General features: G+C 39.3%; 1 protein-coding gene and 1 long non-coding RNA gene across 2 annotated transcripts; one reads left to right on the top strand and one right to left on the bottom strand.

Moving 5' to 3' along the window:
• Positions 1-9,392: 9,392 nt before the first annotated feature.
• On the bottom strand, positions 9,393-10,520 carry LOC132158219 (uncharacterized). Its single transcript, XM_059567547.1, has 2 exons — positions 10,315-10,520; positions 9,393-10,095 (listed from the first exon to the last, which is right to left on the bottom strand). Exons 1-2 carry the CDS (start codon positions 10,318-10,320, stop codon positions 9,505-9,507), a joined length of 597 nt encoding a protein of 198 aa, XP_059423530.1. The 5' UTR covers positions 10,321-10,520; the 3' UTR covers positions 9,393-9,504.
• A 2,031-nt stretch (positions 10,521-12,551) lies between these two features.
• LOC132158221 (uncharacterized) lies at positions 12,552-16,519 on the top strand. The gene is made up of 3 exons (XR_009437675.1): positions 12,552-13,887; positions 15,436-15,574; positions 15,785-16,519. It is a non-coding gene; the product is annotated as an uncharacterized LOC132158221 (long non-coding RNA).
• Positions 16,520-20,826: the final 4,307 nt, after the last annotated feature.

The following is a 20,826-nucleotide window of genomic DNA, read 5'->3' as shown; positions in this document are numbered from 1 at the left end:
TGAGCGCACACACCCCTTCTGCGACAAACTCCACCCGCTATTTGCCCTGTCAAATCAAGGAGCCAATGATACTTCGAGATGACTGTCTTGCCCAGCCCACACCAAGCCCCGCTTAAAACATGTGCGCGTTTGAAAACGCCCATAAGAACTCAATTATATGTATGAATTTATTTATTTGCACGTTGATTCCCCGGAAGATTTCAAGGAAGACGACTTTGTTTCTTTAAGTACATTGCTAAATATTGCTAGAATCTTCTTTTTATTCCTATATATACATAAACACTTAGGCTCTACTGGCATGATCAGCATTAACAATATTGCCAAAGCCTAGCATATACAGTGGGAAAAAAGGGAAATAAAAATGACAATGTAATAAGCTATATAAAATAAATAGAACGGGGATTAAAATATGATATAGCCTATACAGGATACAAAAATCTATAATATAAAAATGTTATCATTTCTCTGGTGATGTGTTATTGGCATGATTTTTACACACAATATTAAAAACATTAAAACAGAATAGAATAGAACAGAATAGACATTCAACAAGATGGGATGTATTTTGCAGATGTTTCTGTGTGCCAGTAACTGTTGGACACACAAATGTAAATATGATCATAAAACATTCAGGACAATCTGTCAGGCTAATAGCTAAAACAGAGCTCTGTCAAGTTCAGCCTCTTCTCTCCTGTATAAATCACAGCACACTCAAGACTCTTGTAACTGGATCTGTCTCCGCTGTGGTTATCCTCTTCCACGTTTGGGACGGAGGGAGACACGGTGGGTCTTCTGCGGTGGAGCAGATTCCGGAGATCCCGACGGGAGCGAGAGAACACGCGTGAAGAGAATGACGCAGGCACAAAAGGTGACCTAGCAGAGGCCAGGAGGTTGCAGGAGCGCCCCGAGGGTCTTTAGTCTCCCCTTCACCCCTGCTGTTGAAGCGGAAGAAAAGAGCCGGGCATAAGGGGGGTAGGGGCTTGGTAAAAAGGTGGAGAGGCGAAGTTTGTGTGTATAATGAAGACGCGGGCCATGGAGACTGGATGATGAATGTGAGTCGTACAAAGAAGTCGTTAACCATTTACTTTTGATGGATGGTCTTCCGCGCCACAGCGAACTGAAGATTTCAATACACGTGTTACCCGGGTGACAGCCTGGAACGCTCGCGCTGAGCAGTTACTCCGGTGTTGCCATGCCCCCTTATTATAAACACACACACACACACACACACACACACACACACACACACATATATATATATATATTACTTTTTATTTTAGAAAAGTGGTTTACAAAATGAACAAACGGCCCGTATAAGTTAGCTATGGTATAAGTTTTGTGTATAGACGGTAGTCATCATAACACCCTATTTAATTAGCTACTAATTTAATTATTTAATTGAATTGGCAGGAATGAAAACGAGGCTGTGAAAAATAGTAGTAGCCTACAGTGCATTCAACAGACTGTAGGCTACAAAAGATTGTGCATCCACTGTTTAGTTGGTGAAACTTCTTTCTGATAAAAAAAACAACCTTTCAGTGGACAAAAACTCATAAAACAATTAGTTGTGAGTTTTGAAAATGACGTGTTCTATAGGACCTTTATAAGTCTCGTTTCATCCGTGCTAAATTCAATATGGCGTCTAACCTTATTAAGATCTATTTAGGCTATATTTGAAAATAAAATATTACCACATTTAGCCTGCTATTCCAGCCACACTGGCATTATCAGTCACCATGAAATGATTTAACAATAATAAATACATTATATATATAATATATAGGCCTACATTTATATGATTAATCATTTTAGTGTCCATTTGTATATGTAATATACTTTTGTAAAATAATATAGGTCTAATAATTAGGCTAGTGAAAAATAACTCTATAATTTGTCAATTTTTTTCGCCTAGATTATGCCATTTGTATTTTGCGGTCTATTTTTTTATGTTTCCTTTGTTTATTTGTTGATAAAGAAATTAAGCAATTTCCTTTTCCATTATTCATAACCATACCAAACTGTTTGTTTTTCTTGCGAGATCTGGCAACACCGAACCACTCATCCATGCTTCACAATACTCACAGCCTCCCGACACACTTCAGTTTTACGATTATTAGTTTCAAACATCTCACACAAAGTTGTTCCATATTGTAGGACTTTCTTTTTTCCGTTTATAGAGAGGGCAATGTAGCCCCGTGGGGTCGCGGGCGCTCACTGCATGTCGACAAAGCGCGACGCTTGTATTACAAGCACTTGACAGAGATAGCGCGAGGCGATGCATCACACATCACACACCTTTCCGATTGTGTTCACACAATAGCTTCGTGTCCACACATGTTCCTCTAAATACAACAACAACAGGAGATAGTCATTACACTCTCATATCAATGGCACTATTTGTCTTCTTATCGCCGTCCTAATCTCTCCCTCACGGTGTCCTCTGCCTTTGTAGGTATTTGTTGACTTTTTTTTAACCTGTTAGCTGCAGGCCTGTAAGCATGAGAGAAGAGCTATCAACGGTAAATCTAAATACCCCACTTAGTGGGTTGTGCCCACCATCAAGAAATTATGTTCAAAGCTAAAAAGCATTCTTGCATATGAAAACACGTTTGACCTGAGGAGAAACCAGCAGTGTGGACAGGTGAAATAGGAAATTAGCAAAGCAATTCAATGGATGTTTTGTGGTAAACATTTTAAATATCTTCCCTGTTCTGGGTGGCCAGTGACACCGAACACTCTCTCGCTCCTCTTTTCTGTTCTCATCCCCCTTTCCCCCCCTCTTCACTACCCGTTTTCATTCCCACCCACTTATCCTTTGTTCTTTTATGCTTAGGTCATTTTTTATGACTTTGTTCAGGCCTGGTGAAAGGAGGAAAGAATACGTGAGAGAAAGAGATCAAAGCCCAACGGGGAATGACAAAGATGGAGAAAAGGATGAGAGACAAAGAAGACACAGAGAAAGAGAGAGAGTTGAGGGGAGTAAGGAGATGTGCTTGGCAACGAGGGCATAAATATTTCAGTGCACTTTGAAAAAGGAATCATTTTACATTTCTCTCACTTTCCACACCCTCTCTTTCTGCTTCTCACTCTTCTTGCCAAAAACTCAGCAGGGTAAGTGATACTCCAGGGACTCACAAAACCCCAAACACATGCCACCAGCACACTTGTGTAAATGCTTATGTCTGTTACTCCACTTTAAGGGAAGTCGTGGCCTAATGGTTAGAGAGTCAGACTCCCAATCGAAAGGTTGTGAGTTCGAGTCCCGGGCCGGCAGGAATTGTGGGTGGGGGGAGTGCATGTACAGTTCTCTCTCCACCTTCAATACCACGACTTAGGTGCCCTTGAGCAAGGCATTGAACCCCCAACTGCTCCCCGGGCGCCGCAGCATAAATGGCTGCCCACTGCTCTGGGTGTGTGGTCACAGTGTGTGTGTGTGTGTGTTCACTGCTCTGTGTGTGTGCACCTTGGATGGGTTAAATGCAGAGCACAAATTCTGAGTATGGGTCACCATACTTGGCTGAATGTCACTTCACTTTTTCACAATCGCACCTTCTCTCATCCACGACGCCACACACTCATATGTTGGTTGCGTTATGTTAGGAAGACACAATGAATTTTATATGATGTTCCCAAATCCTTCTCAAAAATGGACCCCTAAACCTCACACAATCCTTTCAACTGTATTCGTTTGAGAACTAAACAGTAGTGAAGACCACTTCAGAAGTCCTCACAAGTTGATTCTTAAATGTTTGTGAGAACATCTGACTCTCACAAGTGTAGCCAAAACTGCTCACACCCACCCACCCACACACTGACTGACGAACAGGTCAGTGACATGATGTTCATGTTCATTTCTTCAAAAATACAATAATAAAATACAGCTTCTATGATTTCTTTCATTTGTGTAATGAAATTAACTTAGATATTTTTGGAGGGACATAAAGTAAAAAATATCAGGGTGATGAAATGGTCCGGATATCATGAGAAACAAGAATGAAATATAATTCAGTTCTTGAAGAGGAACACTTTTTTTTTTTTTAAAGAAGTTTGATATTATATATAATAATAAATTAATAAATAAATGATATTATGCTTTTTAATATTTAATATTTTTAATATAAAGCCATTTCATCCAACCAACATGCCAAAAAATTATATCATACCCTCATGATTGTGTGTAATATGATTGTGTCAACAAGTCCCTTAATATTTCAGATAGTTTGACCTTTTTATGACAAAACAATGCTAGTTCACACGGCATACCATTCCACAAAAACCTATTCTTATGTAATTTATTAATTAATAATTAACAGTATCTTGAAAAATGTATCTTCCCCACACTTTTATTCATCATCAACTAAAAATGGGATTTTATTTCTTTCCATCTTGCTCACACAAACACGCATGCATCTGATGAAAGGCTGATTTATAAAACAGCTAAATTAATTTGGGTGAAGAAGTAAATCTAGATCATGCTTGACTGTTTGACTCATTACCTCTATATATTCATCATTACCAACTGAAACGTAACATGAACCACATGATTTCTTCAATCAAGCTGTTCCTCTTTCTTTCTCCTTCTATATACATCATGTTCCTCCTTTTTCTCCCCATGTGTTGTTCATTCTGTCTCAGTCCACCCTTTGCTCATTATCAAACCGTTCCACTTTCCATCTCCCCCTTTCCTCCTCCTTTATTCTCCCTCTCTTACACACATATCCGCTCTCTAATCATTAATTCAGTCTTTATCCTCCTTTAGTCAAATCAGTCTCGGACTGGTGAGGCAGCAGCCCAACATTTGTCTACCCATTATTGGCTGGCTTCTTATCTCTAAAATCACTTCCTACTGTCTTCTGTCCTCCATCCTGTTTCCATCTGAATAAAACACTGAACGGAAACACACACATTGATTATCTTGTAAATGTAGTTCATTTTTCTCTTGGTCACACTTCTGGCAAACCACAGCCACTCCAGCACTAAACTTGACCTGACCTTTGACTTGGTGTCCTATGACACCAATCAGGCTGTTTTCTTTCTTCCCTTTGTTCTGAACAGAGGCATTTCTGAATCCAATATAGCAGACTGAATGTTCTCAAGTTTTGTTTGTTGACCGTGATCCAAAATGCTGCATAAATGAACTCTTTTACCTCGACAAACCTCAGTCATCTGGGGCTGCAGTTGAGTGTGTGCGTTAAAACTGGCACTCTAAATAAAAAGGCTCATTCCTAAACCACCAAGCATGCCAAAGCATTTGTTTCTTGTTTATTTTCCCCTGATGGGTTTAGTCTGGAGGTTGAAAGTCAGATTGCAAGACCAAGAACAATTCATAAATATTGACCAGTGATGTTCTAAAACCCACAGTAAATGTATATGGTAAAGTCTAGGTAAAATATAAAGTCATTAATCAAACATTTTTTTGTCACTATTGCCAAAAAAAAAACCTAAAAAAAAAAAAAAAAACCGGCCAGCTGACCGAAGTTATTTTAAAAAGAAAGAAGAACAAAGTGTAGCTGAGGTAACAGAGTTAAATTGAATTATAATGTATGGTAGATCTCTTCCTCTCTCTCTCTCTCTCTAAGTGGGGGATTTCTGAGACTGTAATTTTGTATTATTGAGTCCTCGTGCCTTGATTTGGATCCAAAATGCTGTATAAATGAACTCTTCCAACCACATTTCTTTTAGTAGCTTAGTCATCTAAAGCACTGTAAAGGTTGACTGGGGTTATGAACAAACAAGTCTTAGGAGTCAGTTCTTTTATAGTTTCCTTAAAAGGAAAGGATTCCAATTCTTTCCAGTTCTGTATCAATCTGACGATACCTTCTCATGAATTTACTCACAGAATGGCTTCTGAATCAACAATGAATCATAAGTCCCTTTCTGAACTGAAAGTATACCACCATGTCAATTCATCATTGCTGTGCCACAAAGAAAGAAAACACAAGTTATCTTTTTCTGCATCCGTTCACAGAGAGTTATCCTCACTCACCTTAAGCCTTTTGATAACAATGAAAGTGATAAGTAGGCAAATGCAATATGACAATAAAATTATAACTTGAGGAGAGGAGAAAAAGAAAGACATGTGGGAAGAAAAGCAAAAGGCTTTTCCCAGCCTCTCACCTTAATTTGTGTGCACACCTCTTATTTTCTTGCCTTTTTTTGGCCATAAAGTTCAATTTGAGTGCAGGCCCGGTTTCTAACACTCCACCCTTTTCTACCCTACCACCAACCTTCAAAACACCCCCTGCCTTTCACTCTTCACTCATTCTTTCAGTTCATTCTTTCCTCCATTCTCCTCAAAACCAATTGTTACATTTACTGGCTCTGCCTGGTGTGTGCATGCATTGATTTGCCTAATGTCATAATTGTGTCATGACCTATTGACTGAAGTAAGTCCCAGCTTGCCAGTTGTTGCCCAGCATAGTTGTTCAGTGACATTTTAAAATGAAAGGGCATGAAATTTTGCATGTATCTCAGCATATAAATGTAGCAAAATTGTGCATAGTTTCACTGATTCTTATATTCATTTTTAAAAAGAATTATTCAAAGCTGTGTAGAACACTAACACATTTAGTTACATTTAGCATGCCTAAGCCATAGGAAGAGTATGAAAAATTTAAAAAATAACAGAAATTCAGAGGGAAGAGTGATTGAGAGAAAGAAAAAGGGTGGAAATGTGGTGGAATTCTTGTAAAGAAAGGCCAGATTCCTGTAACACATTACAATAACTGCACATGGAGAGCCCAGGGAACAAGTGATTTAATGGGTGGAGAGGTGAAGGAGAGGTTAAAGGTGCTGTAATTTTTTGATTTCCCAGAAAAAGTGTTAACACTGTGGCTTTGTGGCGCTATGAAAGCATTGCTCAGTTTGTTTGTCTAGCCTAACCACCCTAGCCTAAGGAAGTCTATAATACCTTGTCCCCAGCTCCTGTGTGTTTATGCGATAGTAAAATGTCCACAGTTCAGAATCATGTCGAAAACCTAGTAGAAGCGGTTGGTCGTATGAATTGTTTGCTTGCAAATAATGTGCATTTGTACACACTATGCATATGATGAATTGTGTTTTGCATGCTTTATAACAGGGAATGAGCATATTTTGAATGCAAGCAATTATATTTGCAAGTAGGTTGCTTATGCTAGAAATTACACATAACACTTTAAAATACAAAAGTGTGGAAAAAGAAGGAAAAGATTCTGAATTGATTCAATTGAGATTAAAATTCACAGTAAGACATTTTGTAGATAGAAGCCTCACTCTGATGCCCATAAGTCTTAATAATCAGCTTAAGGAAATGTTGTTGAGAGAAAAAGGGACTGCCAAAATTTGCCTCGTGTTGTGCGATATAAATTTAAGCACTAGTGTCATCTCGTGGATAAAGTGAGGTAACAAAATCCGTCCATATTGAGGGAGTTCACAAAAAAAACCTGCCATTGGCTACTAGCTTGTAATATAGTATAACATACTATAACATGGTAATAGTCTAGTACTCAATAATGTATTTGTCCCGGGGAAGAAAAAATGACTTCATTAACACGAGTCTTAAAGTTTTGTTCAGGTTTAAAGGAAACAGGATTATTCTGTTCAGACAATTGAGTAAAATGCGGAGAACAAGAGACCCCTGGAGGCAAACATGTGCATTAAAATAACACTGCGGTTTTACGAACGTTCACACTGCACCTGCAGCCTGGAATTTACAGTTTAAAAGATATGCAAATCTGTTAGAACTACAGTGTGCTACAAAAAGTCTACAATCATCAAATGTCAAATAGGGGGAGACCCTGTATGGTTGTAACATGGGGAAAGTTGTGACAACACCATTTCCACCTATCAGGGATAATCTCATTTAATTATTTACGCCCTTCCACCCAATCTTATATGAATGTTTGTCAAGGCTGTAAATATGTATTTGCAGATTTTATGAAGAAAAATAAAATGATTTAGAATTTTATTTCTTGTCCAAAACACTATTTTACTTAGCACTTAAACAGTTGCAGATAAAATCATTTACCTTACATTACAATAAATTGTTGATTCTCAGGCAAAATGTGATGCATTTTTAAACTGCTAATTTGCTTAACTGCTAATGCAGCTAATTAAACATTGGATGACAGGTGTGGGGAAAGTTGTAACACATTTTAGCATTCCCTAACAGAGATCTTTCATGATGTCAATACGGAACTTTTTTTTTTTTTTTGCAGCTCAAAGCCAAAGGAAGTGTGTGTAGAATGTGCTGTATGCAGTTTCTGGATCCACCAAGTCACCACCATTGACTGACTGAGAAAAAAATCATACATATAGTCACAATCTCAAACACAATTTTTTCCCAGTTTTTTGTTAGATCTACATATTCTTTACTTGGTAGATTGGAGTTGAGTGTTCAGTAAGCATAAATACCGTTAAGGAGGTTTGTTCTTGTAGTCGGATTCACACACACACACACACACACACACGTTTGTTTTTGTGAAAAGTGGGGACATCCCATGTCATTATAAATTATACAAAAACAAGAGCACACACACACACACACACACACATGCACCTGCATCAAACAGAAAGTGGATTGGAGATGTGGTCATTCGTAGAAAGTGCGAGATTGTTTTGTATTGTTCTTTTAGATGGTTTCAATAAACCTGATTTTGAAACAAACTTTATGAGGTGGCTGTTGTTTTTACTTCTTTTGTCTGACTTTTACAATTTACCCCTTTATGTATTACAACGGTAGTGGGGTAGATTGTAACAGAGGCACTCCATGTATTTCACATCAACTTATAAGGGCTTTTAATTGGTGCCTTTTGTAGAAAACAAATATTGATACTTGTATAATTTTGAGCACTCCAGCTCAAAAATTCAGCGAGTTACAGATGTTGAAATAAAAAGTTTTACAACCATACCCGGCCTCCCCTAGTAGCCTTGTCTATGTTACAATGGAGTTTGTATAGGCCTACTGTTTTTTTTCTTTCTTATTAAACTTACTGTTACAAATTACCCCAACTAGTGTTACAACTGCAAAAAGATATGTTACAGTAGTCCTTAATCTCATAATAATGTCATCTTATGAAAGATCATGATCCAATAAAATTACTAATGTTCTGTGCCCCACAGTACCACAACATAGCCTCACTTCTGCATTTTAAAATGGTTGTCTTGGTTATGGTTTTAACCTAAACTTCCTAACACAGAACCACCTGTTTCACAGAAACCTTGGAAGACAAATTAGAGCCATGGAGCAAATCTAAACCAAACACAGAAAGCATTTTTTTTTTTTTTAAAGTGGATTTTGCTCATGAATTAAACATGGCCAAAATGAAATAAGGTAGGTGCATTTATTGTTATGCCATTAAATAATTCAGTTGTTGTGGTAACATCTTTCCACTATGCACACCTATTAACACACCTTATATGTTTAAAATGGTTTTATTGTAAGAAATGTTAAAAACAAACAATTACGAACACAACAAACAAGTACATGCTTTTTAAGAAGTAGCATTACAAATATAGCTTTGCCTTTTACAAAATGTAAACCATCACTACCGAAGTCAACAGGAAAGCAAACACATTTATCACAGTAGGCCTAGTTTTAGTCCCCGAGCTCCCCTTAGATCCGCAGTCCAGCTGGTTATTGCTTGGTGCTGTGTTTTCAGGGTTTCCTTCGAAATGAACAGGTTGACAGGCATCTCCTATCTGTTCACAGGCGAGGATGATGTGTTTGGTCTCATTGCGGATGTTTTTGATCCCACACAAGCCTTCATTGACATCGATCCGCACCGTTACGAAGGAGAATTTCTGTTTACTGATACACAGGTTACTGGACAGGGTCTTACCCCCGGCTTTAGTACACACATTTTCCACTCGCTGTTTCTCGCTGGCACGGAAGAACGACTGCGTCGGTCTGCCACACGTTTGAATTTTCCTCAGGAAAGTTTCCCAAGCGTTATTGTCCCACGTTTTAGGGACCTCCTCGGGAATATGGCGCTTGAGGAAAACATTATGAGCGTTGTTGTACTTCGCTGGCATACAAGGCGTAGATTTTGGATCCACTGAGAGACTTTGAGGCAAGACAAAAGCCACAAGTAGCAAAAAAACAATCATTTTGAAGACCTGTTGTGAAGAAAGAGAAAAGGCAGAAATTCCTCAAAAATATCCTGCTTTGCAAACGCAGTTCCAAAGCTCAGGTCCCCTCAAAATCATTTAAAAATAGCATGCTATATGGGCTTAACCTCATTTCTGCTGGCGTCTGTGGCATGTGTGTGGTTCTCTTTCTGAAGACATGCCACTCTAGATATGTTAATATGCAAGATGACATTGGATGACACTTACCGACATGCTGAGCTGCAGACCTACGTGCTGGTGTCTATGTTTGTGAAGTTCTTCTTTTGAACAGTATATTTTCGCTTCCTTTAGCTAAACGAAGTCGTGTTTTTTCTTTGTTTCTGGTGTGTATTTCTCTCTTTGAGTTTCAATCTTCAATTCTATGACCAAAATGCTGAGACTTGTTATGACACGTCAACCTTTTTAGCTCCCTCAGTTTTGCTGGTGAGCCAATATTACAACCAGAGGATTATGACTCATATGGTCCTTTTGGAAGACATTTAGAGCAATTAGCCTATCCTGTCTTTACTGATGTCTTGAGAAAACATTGAATCTACTGGGCCATTTGATAGAAAGTTTAATTTTACAATTATATAATAAAATGTCATTTTATTTAATCGTAACATAAGTTCACATTTAAATGGTCATGAACTGTCTTTGTTTTTTTATTTCTCTGAGGTCCACTTTATCAAGTTTTTACATGAAAAAACATAGCTACTGTAATTTAGAAGTAATAAGCTATCTTCTGTCCTATTTTTAACCCCCCTTTATCAAAATCCTGTTTGAATAGGTGTGGCAGATTGTACGTAAACACCCACTGTGAATAGTTGTGTATGTTTGAGAGCATACACGTGCATTTCAATAAATTAGAATGTTGTGTAAAAGTTCATTTATTTTAGTAATTCAACTCAAATTGTGAAACTTGTGTATTAAATTCAGTGCACAAACTGAGGTAGTTTAAGTCTTTGGTTCTTTTAATTGTGATGATTTTTTCTCACATTTAACAAAAACCGACTAATTCAATCTCAACAAATTTGAATACTTCATAAGACCAATAATAATAATAATAATAATAATAAATTTAGTGAATTGTTGGCCTTCTGGAAAGTATGTTCATTTACTGTACATGTACTCAATACTTGGTTGGGGCTCCTTTTGCATTATTTACTGCCTCAATTCAGCGTGGCATGGAGTTGATCAGTTTGAGGTTTCTTTGACAGTGGCCTTCAACTCATCTGCATTTTTTTGTCTCTTGTTTCTCATTTTCCTCTTGACAATACCCCATAGATTCTCTATGGGGGTTCATGTCTGGTGAGTTTGCTGGCCAGTCAAGCACACCAACACCATGATCATTTAACCAACTTTTGGTGCTTTTGGCAGTGTGGGCAGGAAAAATCCAAATCCTGCTGGAAAATTAAATCAGCATCTTCAAAAAGATGGTAAGCAGAAGGAAGCATGAAGTGCTCCAAAAATTTCTTGGTAAACGGGTGCAGTGACTTTGGTTTTAAAAAACACAATGGACCAACACCAGCAGATGACATTGCACCCTAAATCATCACAGACTGTAGAAACTTAACACTGGACTTCAAGCAACTTGGGCTTTGAGCTTCTCCACCCTTCCTCCAGACTCTAGGACCTTGGTTTCCAAATGAAATACAAAACTTTCTCTCATCTGAAAAGAGGACTTTGGAACACTGGAAAACAGTCTAGTCCTTCTTCTCCTTAGCCCAGGTAAGACGCCTCTGATGTTGTCTGTAGTTCAGCAAATTCCTTGACACTTCTGTGTGTCGTGGCTCTTGATGCCTTGACCCCAGCCTCAGTCCATTCCTTGTGAAGTTCACTCAAATTCTTGAATAAATTTTGCTTGACAATCCTCATAAGGCTGCTGTTCTCTCAGTTGATTGAGCATCTTTTTTTCCACACTTTTTCCTTCCACTCAACTTTCTGTTAACATGCTTGGATACAGCACTCTGTGAACAGCCAGCTTATTTGGCAATGAATGTTTGTGGCTTAGCCTCCTTGTGAAGGGTGTCAATGATTGTCTTCTGGACAACTGTCAGATCAGGGGTCTTCCCCGTGACTGTGACTAGTGAACCAAACTGAGAGACCATTTTGAAGGCTAAGGAAACCTTTGCAGGTATTTTGAGTTGATTAGCTGATTGACATGTCACCATATTCTAATTTGCTGAAGTTTTTAGTTGTGGGTTTTTGTTAAATGTGAGCCAAAATCATCACAATTAATAGAACCATAGACTTAAACTACTTCAGTCTGTGTGCATTGAATTTATTTAATACAATAATTTCACAATTTGAATTGAATTATCGAAATAAAAGAACTTTTCCATGACATTCTAATTTATTGAATGCAAACACTGTTTTTCCACAACTTGGCACTGCACTTCACTTTAGAGCCATTTTTATCATTTGGTTTGTGCTTGATCTGCTTGTTCCCCTCTCGTAAACACTGCATGCAGATCTGTGGGCAGGGCTAAACAGACAGCGATATAAAGGTAGGCATTGATCTTCTTCTGCGGAGGCGGTGTTATCCACACTGCTAGATCATAGAGTAGAACATTCCAAAAGCTGTAGTTTTGGCAGAGTGCCTTAAATATAAGCTGTTTTAAGACTAACAACAAAGTTTTGAGTTCTGAAACTTACTGGATGTTTTTATGTTACAATGACCTCTTATTATGTCAAAAGGTCAATGGAATTTTGGTTTCTCAGTTCATGACCCCTTTAAATCCATAACTGCGTATTTTCTAACTTATTTCATTGTAAAATCTAAGTATTGCAAATAAATCCTAAATCTTTGTGGAGCATCAGTTTAGTTGTGTAAGATGTGCTCGCTTCTCTCTCCTGACACTAGTGTTGCTGCTAAGTGGTGGCACTTTATACTGCATGTCCTGTGAAACTTACAAGGTGCGATCAGGATTTAGAAATACAAAAATAAAAGTAAAATATAAGTATATAAAAACCAGACAAATAATTTGAATTAACAGCTCAAAGTCATCAAAACCATAAAGTTGGGTTTCTTATTAGAATATATCCATTTATGAATGTGAAGTTGTAACAAATAATCAAAGAAACATTTTATTGTGTTCTGAATAAGAAAGCTTGCTGCTGAAACATGATAGCAAGAAAGTTGTTTAATATATATGATATTTATTCATATTTTCAACATCAGCAATTTCATCAACCAACAGAATAAGAAAAAAAAAACAAGAATATATAACATTTCTGCAGGTCATTTGTCTACTGTTACATTACAGCCAGGGAAACACTTCCTCATAAAACAAATTGCGATTCAGTTTACTGCAGTCTGGTTTGTTGTTATCTGGTTTACATTTTTTTGTATTTGCCTTAAAATGATCAGGGAGACATTTGTTGGCAAATTTATCACAGGCAAGAATGACATGCTGTTTTTGAAGGTCGACACTTTTGATTATTTTCTTCTTACTGACAATCTTAACAGTGATGAAGGAAAAAGGCTTCTTGCTGATGCAAAGGTTGTCCTTAAACATCTTTCCTCCTGATGAACACACCGCTTCCACATTGTCTTTCTCACTGAAGGGAAAGAATGACTGAATCGTTCTGTTCCAGGTGTTGATTCTGTTAATAAACTTCTTCCAGTGTTCTTTGTTCAGATCGGTTGGTGTGTCATTGCGTACATGCCGTTTAAGGAAAGTGTTGTAACTATTCTTGTTTTCTGCTTTAGTGCAGGGTCGAGGTGGGTGCAGTATGTCCGGTTCACTCACACAGGTGTGGAGTGTGAGAGTCAAGATGACCAAGAATGACAGCAAGGTCTGACGATGCTTGTATAAATGCAAAAAAACCTCAATCAATCAATCAATCAATCAGTCAATAAATAGTTATGCATTGTAGAAATGACAAATGTCCACTAACTTCCAAGCCAGCTTTGATCATTTAACTTATAAAAATTCTCCTATGACACACAGCCTACAGATCTATTCAATGCATAATAAGAAACAGCACATTACCATATTGTGAGAGGTGTACAGTCCCAGCAGATGCAGACAGAGCTTTACTTCTGCTAGATTATATGATCGCTTGTATAGCTGGTGGTCTTGCATGAGACAGAGCAGATCAACAGGAAGTGGGAAACCACCTTTCCTTTTTATTAAGCATCTGTCTTTCATTAACTCTCTCAGTTCAATTCATTTGATATGTAATATAGCCATATGCACATTACACATACAGTAACCTGAGACCTCATGTGATTCAAGATTGCTTTAAAAATAAACCATTAGCCTTATGCAATGCATTGAGGAAGCATTAAGATGCATTGAACTTTCAGATCTCACTATTAATATTTTGACAATAGTGAAAGTTCTTCATTCATTCTGATACGTATTGAAAGCTATAACATGACAACAATAGTATTTGACATAGGGGATTACATATTTCATATCTGATGTAGTACACATGTATAACAGCTAATGTATTTAGGTTTTTGACTTCTTTGCTGATTTACAACTGTCTGTGGTTTATGTAGTTAAATGGTAATAAGGACACCAGGAAGTGGGCAATTATTTTTCATCTGTGAAGCATCTCGTTTATTATACACTCTTAATTAATTTAAAATGTCATCTTGAGATTTATATTTGACAAATATAAAGCGTGTGCAGACTTTTATACAAAATAAATGGAAGTGATCAATGAGTTTTATAAATCATGGAAAGTTATAGCTGACCAATTTTACAATACAAATAATGAAACGAGTACCTAGTAACATGACTGTGACCCATGGAAATACTTGACCAGACACTTTTTTTTTCCTTTTTAGAACCACAACCAGGTGTCAAAACTTGAAGGTGTACACTCAGTTTTTACCCCCTCAAACCTCATGCATGAGGTGTTTCTCCACTGAGTCAAAGTAATACTAAGCTCAGTCAGGATAACCGCAATGTGAGATGAACAATTGGTGTCATCAGTCAAGATGTGGTTAGAAACTTGCAGCCCCACAGTTTCTTTTTTTTTTTTTTTTTTAAACTAAATTATAATTCTTTCCTCCTAGTTCATATTTATATTATATTTATTATGCATTATTTCTTATTTTGCTCAGTTTTATCCTTGGTGTTTAAAGTTCTTTAAAAATGTCAGTCACAAACTGATTTTCTGTGCTTGTCTAATCTACAATTCAGTCTGCAACTGCATCAGTTCAAGCTCTGCTGCATGAATTGACATAACTGGTGATAAAGCTTAGAAAAGAAACATCTTTATGCTTTGTTTTGTGCTATATGGGTTTATATTTCAAACTGGTTAAATATTTGTTTTAACATGTTTTACCACTTCTTTTAAAAACAAAAGCCACAATGCTTCATTTTAAAGTGTTAAAAGAAGCTTAGCCACATCCTTCTGGACAAACGGAAAACATTATTTTCCCACAACGCACCTACCTATATAAACCAGAACCTGAGTCAAAGCACTGACAAACATCTGACCGGACACAAGGACGTTTCAAATTATGGTAATATGTTTTTCATAATTGTCTTATATGTATGTTGTTTTTATGGTATGATTATTATTATTGCTGGTAAATATTGGTAGAATATCTCTCCATTGTTGTTGAATTGTCATTTAGTAGTCATTAAAATAACTTTGAACTTTTTAATGATGACAGAATCTGTCAAATCGGCATTAAACATTATTTTTTTTGCATTTACACAAACATCCTCAGATCCTAAAAATGCTGTCATTTGTGATCATCTTGACTGTGGTGCTCCACACTAGTCTGAGTGAGCTGGATATGTGGTACCCATCTAAGCCCTGCACTGAAGCAAAGAACCAGAATGCGTATGACACTTTTCTGAACCACCACCTACATAAGGACGCACCAAATGATCCGCGCAAACTAAGAGAATGGCAGAAGTTCATTACCAAAATCAACACCTGGAACAGGCCGATTCAGTCATTCTTTCCTTTCAGAGAAGCAAGAAAGGTGATAGCTGTGTGTTCATCAGGAGGAAAAATGTATGAAGGGAACCTCTGCATCAGCAAGAACCGTTTCACATTCTTCACTGTTGAGATCACAAATAAGAAGCAAGTCAAGAGAGTCAAGATTCAGGAAAAACATGTTATTATTGGTTGTGATCAAATTCAAAATAAATGTCTACCTATTCATTTTGAGGCAAATGTAAATGATGATTTACCAGATAATAACAAACCCGACTGCAGCAGAAAAATGGCAAATTCAACCTTTACTACTTTTGAGGAGCTGTTTCACATCTAGACGCATGACCTGCAGAAATCAGGTGTCTGGTGTGACTTTATAGCTTTGTTCTTTTATTTCTTTGTAACCAATGTTGAAACTACAGTAATGCAAGAATGTCTGCTGACATATAGAATGCATTCTGTATGTATACACACAAACACCTATATTGCTTTCTATGCTGTTGTTTCATTATTTCATTTAAATAAAAATTTAAATGCATAATAAACACACGTGTCCTTCATGTTTTCTAACATATTATACTATATTTTATTTAACCTCATTTAAATGCTTATATGGGTTACTGTCTGTTTTAAAATTAAACCACAAGAAAACAAAGAACAATAAGAAAAGTGATACAATGCATTTTAAAATGGTATTCATTTACTTTGCAAAAACATTTTTGATTACTTTTCTGACCCGTATGGGTCATATTTCTCACACATATTCAGTAGTTTTTAGTGGAAAATTGCACAACATAATTTATTTATACATCAAAGAAATTTTATTTTATTTTTATAACCTAAAGGGAACGTTCCCTGTAGGTTATTTTTAGTTGTCATAACCATGTAGACCAGTGATGAGCGGGTACCTGCGGTCACCCGTGGTTACGAGTCATCCAAAAATATTTTTTATGGTATTCGGGTCGCGGTCGGTCGGGTCGTTTGAAATAAAGAGGCCAATTAAACCTTTGTAATTTATATAGTACTACACAATTTTGAAATACATAGGCCTACACTTTATTGGCTGAATAACTGGCGCGATTATAGAGTGACCACCTGTCCTGCTTTACGTTTTACTGTACAGTAATTTAACCCTTTGTCCCAAAGCAGTTTTTCTGTGGGACATGGTGGAGAATACAATGTGAAGCGACATGGCGCCTGCAAATACCACAGAAAAAAGTGTCACGCTGTCTGGTCTCTGTTTCCCTGAGTCTCCACTAGTGGTCTGACTTTCCCATAGGCACCTCACCGTAGGCACTACTATTCCCACAAAGCCTTGTCCCTTCATCACAGTAATTGCACTCAGGTGTCTACACTATACACTATAGTCATTACCCTGCCTATATTAACCGGTCTTTTTCTGTTTGTCTTCATGGAGTCCTTTCATTCCGTCACCCAGTTTCCTCGCCTTCTGAGTTTCCTCGTCTTCCGAGTTCCTGTTCCTATCCCTGTTGTTTGTTTTTGGATGGATTTATGGTTTTGACCCCTGCTTGTTGGATTCTGATTTGGATTACCCATTAAATACCTTACTGCATTTGGATCTCTCGTCTCCTGTTTTTCCCTGGGTCTCCGACCGTGACAGAAGGACACCATCAATGTCGAGATCCAGCGGTGTGGGACTTCATTCCCATTCCCCAGCCAGTATGGTGGAGCGGCGGGCGAAATATATAAAATTAACCACCCTCCGCCAAGAGGGCAATGAGGTGGGTGCTATGGCACATGTGTTCTGGACCCTGGCGGATGGTATGGGATATAATGATGTGGCCCTTAAAGACATTTTCAACACCGGTCTGGATGACCCGGTACCTTGTATAGAAATGGATCAGTTGGACGCGTTTGGTTTCTCGGAATTCGTGTTCTACTTACAGCATCGGCTTCCGTGGGATGCCCCAGCCACTCTTGTCTGTCCCAGTGGGATGGACGATTCTGAACCGGGGTCTGCAAACAGGAGGACCGCCAGCCCAGCACCACTGCACAGTATGGTCGCCAGCCCAGCGCCACAGCACAAGGTGGTTGCCAGCCCAGCACCACAGCACAAGTTGGCCGCCGACCCAGCGCTACTGCACAAGATGGCTGCCAGCCCAGCGCCACAGCACAAGGTGGTCGCCAGCCCAACGCCACGGTGCAAGATGGCCGCCAGCCCAGCGCCATGGCACAAGGTGGTCGCCAGTCCAGCATCACGGCGCAAGATGGTCGCCAGTCCAGCGCCACTGCCCAAGTTGGCCCGCCGGCCCAGCACCACTGCCCAAGATGGCCACCGGCCCAGCGCCAATGCCCAAGATGGCCGTCGGCCCAGCGCCACTGCCCAAGATGGCCGCCGGCCGAGCACCACTGCCCAAGATGACAGCCACGGTTGACCCTCCAGAGTCGAGTCAGGTTCCTGTTGACCCCCTGGAGTTGAGTCAGGTTCCCATTGACCCTCCAGAGTCGAGTCAGCAGAGTTGAGTCAGGTTCCCGTTGACCCTCCAGAGTCGAGTCAGGTTCCCGTTGACCCTCCAGAGTCGAGTCAGGTTCCCGTTGACCCTCCAGAGTGAACCTCCAGAGTCAGGTCAGGTCACCGCTGACACTCCAGAGTCAGGGCAAGTCACAGTTGACACTCCAGAGTTAAGTCAAGTCACCGGTGATCTTCATGGGCAAAGTCAAGTCAATGGTGTTCTTCATGGGAAAAGTCAAGTCACCAGTGTTCTTCATGAGCAGAGTCAAGTCACCATTGATCTTCCTGAATCCAGTCTAAACACCACGGAACTACCAGAGTGTCTTCACGTCTCTGCGGAACTACCAGAGTCTCTCCACGTCTCTGCTGAACTACTAGAGACTCTCCATGTTTCGGCTGAACTTCCAGAGCCTCTCCTCATCTCTGCAGAACTTCCAGAGCCTTGTCACATCTCAGCCGAACTCTTTGAGCACTCGACTGATCCTGTTGTGGCCACGGAGGCCACCCGTAACTTGTTCATGTTCTCTGTTTCAGAACTTGCCTAACCAGACTTGCTCTCCTGTGTCATCGATCCCCTTGTGGTGGTCTTCTGCGCCGCCTTGGTGGGCTTCTACCTCGACCGCACAGATGTGATGGTCTTCGGCACCGCCCGGGTGGGCTTCTGTCCCGACCGTACGGATGTGGTGGTCTTCTGCGCCGCCCGGGTGGGCTTCTGTCTCGACCACACGGCTGTGGTGGTCTTCTGCGCCGCCCTGGTGGGCTTTTGTCTCGACCGCACGGAAGTGGTGGTCTTCTGCGCCGCCCTGGTGGGCTTCTGTCTCGACCGCACGGATGTGGTGGTCTTCTGCGCCGCCCGGGTGGGCTTCTGTCTCAACCGCACGGATACGGTGGTCTTCTGCGCCGCCCTAGTGGGCTTCTGTCTCGACCGCATGGCTCCAATTCCACCTTGCTCCTCTCTGGATTCCTGCCCTGTGGGTTCGGCCCTGGGCCACTGAACGTTATGTTCCTTCCTGGACTTGTGTTTTGGTTCTTTGTGGCAAGCTTTATGCGTGCGGTCATAACGCGTATTATCCTGTAGGCTATAGCCTATTTAAGTAATTAAATTAATATAAAGGGGCGACGCATTTACTACTTATAAAAAATGCGGGTCAGGAAGCGGGTCGGGTACAATATTTTCTTTTTCTTTTTTGGCGGTCCGAGTTGCGGGTGGGTTAGTTGAAAACATCGGTCGGGTGCGGGTTGTTTATACATTGACCCACGCATCACTCATGTAAACGAATTAAAACTTTGCAGATGTTTTTGATTATTCTAATGCTGACATTTTTTTAAAATCATAAATTAATTTTTGCAGATGTCTGAAATAAGCTTTTAAAAAGTATAGACATCGAAGTAGTCAAATTGCATTATAATAATAATATCATTCTAACTTTATAGCTGAAATTAAGCCAAGGTAAAGCGTAGTCTGAAAAGCATAGGCTATCATAAGAACTGTTTGTTTGTATCTTTCTTTACTGTGCGCATCTGATCTGCACGCTCTTCTCCATCACGCGCTTTTCTCCTGTCTTTCACATGAAGCCGCGCATGCTCTTATTTAAAAAAATGTAAGAACACGTCAACCGCAGATCCGGATTATCCACAAGGGCACTTGGGCCAGTGCCCAGGGGCACCAACAATTCACAACAACTAGGGGGGCACCACATGACACAAGCTTTAAAAATATTTTTCGTAAATTGTTTTATTATTAACTTGAAATTCTTGAAAGATCATACATAACTTTTGAGGGGCTTTTGAGGTATAGTGCCCAGGGGCACCACACTGTCTTAATTCGGCCCTGGTTAACCGAGAGGTTTTTTGTTGTTTTTTTTGACTGACCAAAAGAGAGAAGCACATAATCGTTATTTCAGTGGTAAGAAATTAATGAAATGTTATCCTAGTTAAATTCACATTTTTAAAACCCAACATTTTGTATAAGTCATTGTTATTTTGTGCTTAAGAAGCATAAAATCTGGGTTATTATATGGTACATGGTAGTTAAACGGATAATAAAGAACGGATAATTCAAACTAATTTAATGCGCCTTATAATGGTTTAATGTGTTCTGATTATCTTTAATGATTAAACAATAGTTTAAAACAAGACATGGTTGAGTACTGATTAGTGAGCTAACAAAAAAAGGTCCCCAGGACGTCCCCTGAATGACCTCAGCGAACTTCCCCCGGACGTCCGCGTGTACGGTCCCCTTGGCCTTGACGTCGAGCGGACGTTCACAGGACGTGCAGCGGACTTTCGGGACGTTTAGGGGTCTTTAGTTTGAAGTCCTCTGAATGTCATTTTATTTTACTTTTAGGCTAATC

This window comes from Carassius carassius, chromosome 15, assembly GCF_963082965.1.
Source record: "Carassius carassius chromosome 15, fCarCar2.1, whole genome shotgun sequence".
Taxonomy (NCBI): Eukaryota; Metazoa; Chordata; class Actinopteri; order Cypriniformes; family Cyprinidae; genus Carassius; species Carassius carassius.
This window is presented reverse-complemented; position numbering and strand designations above follow the sequence as displayed.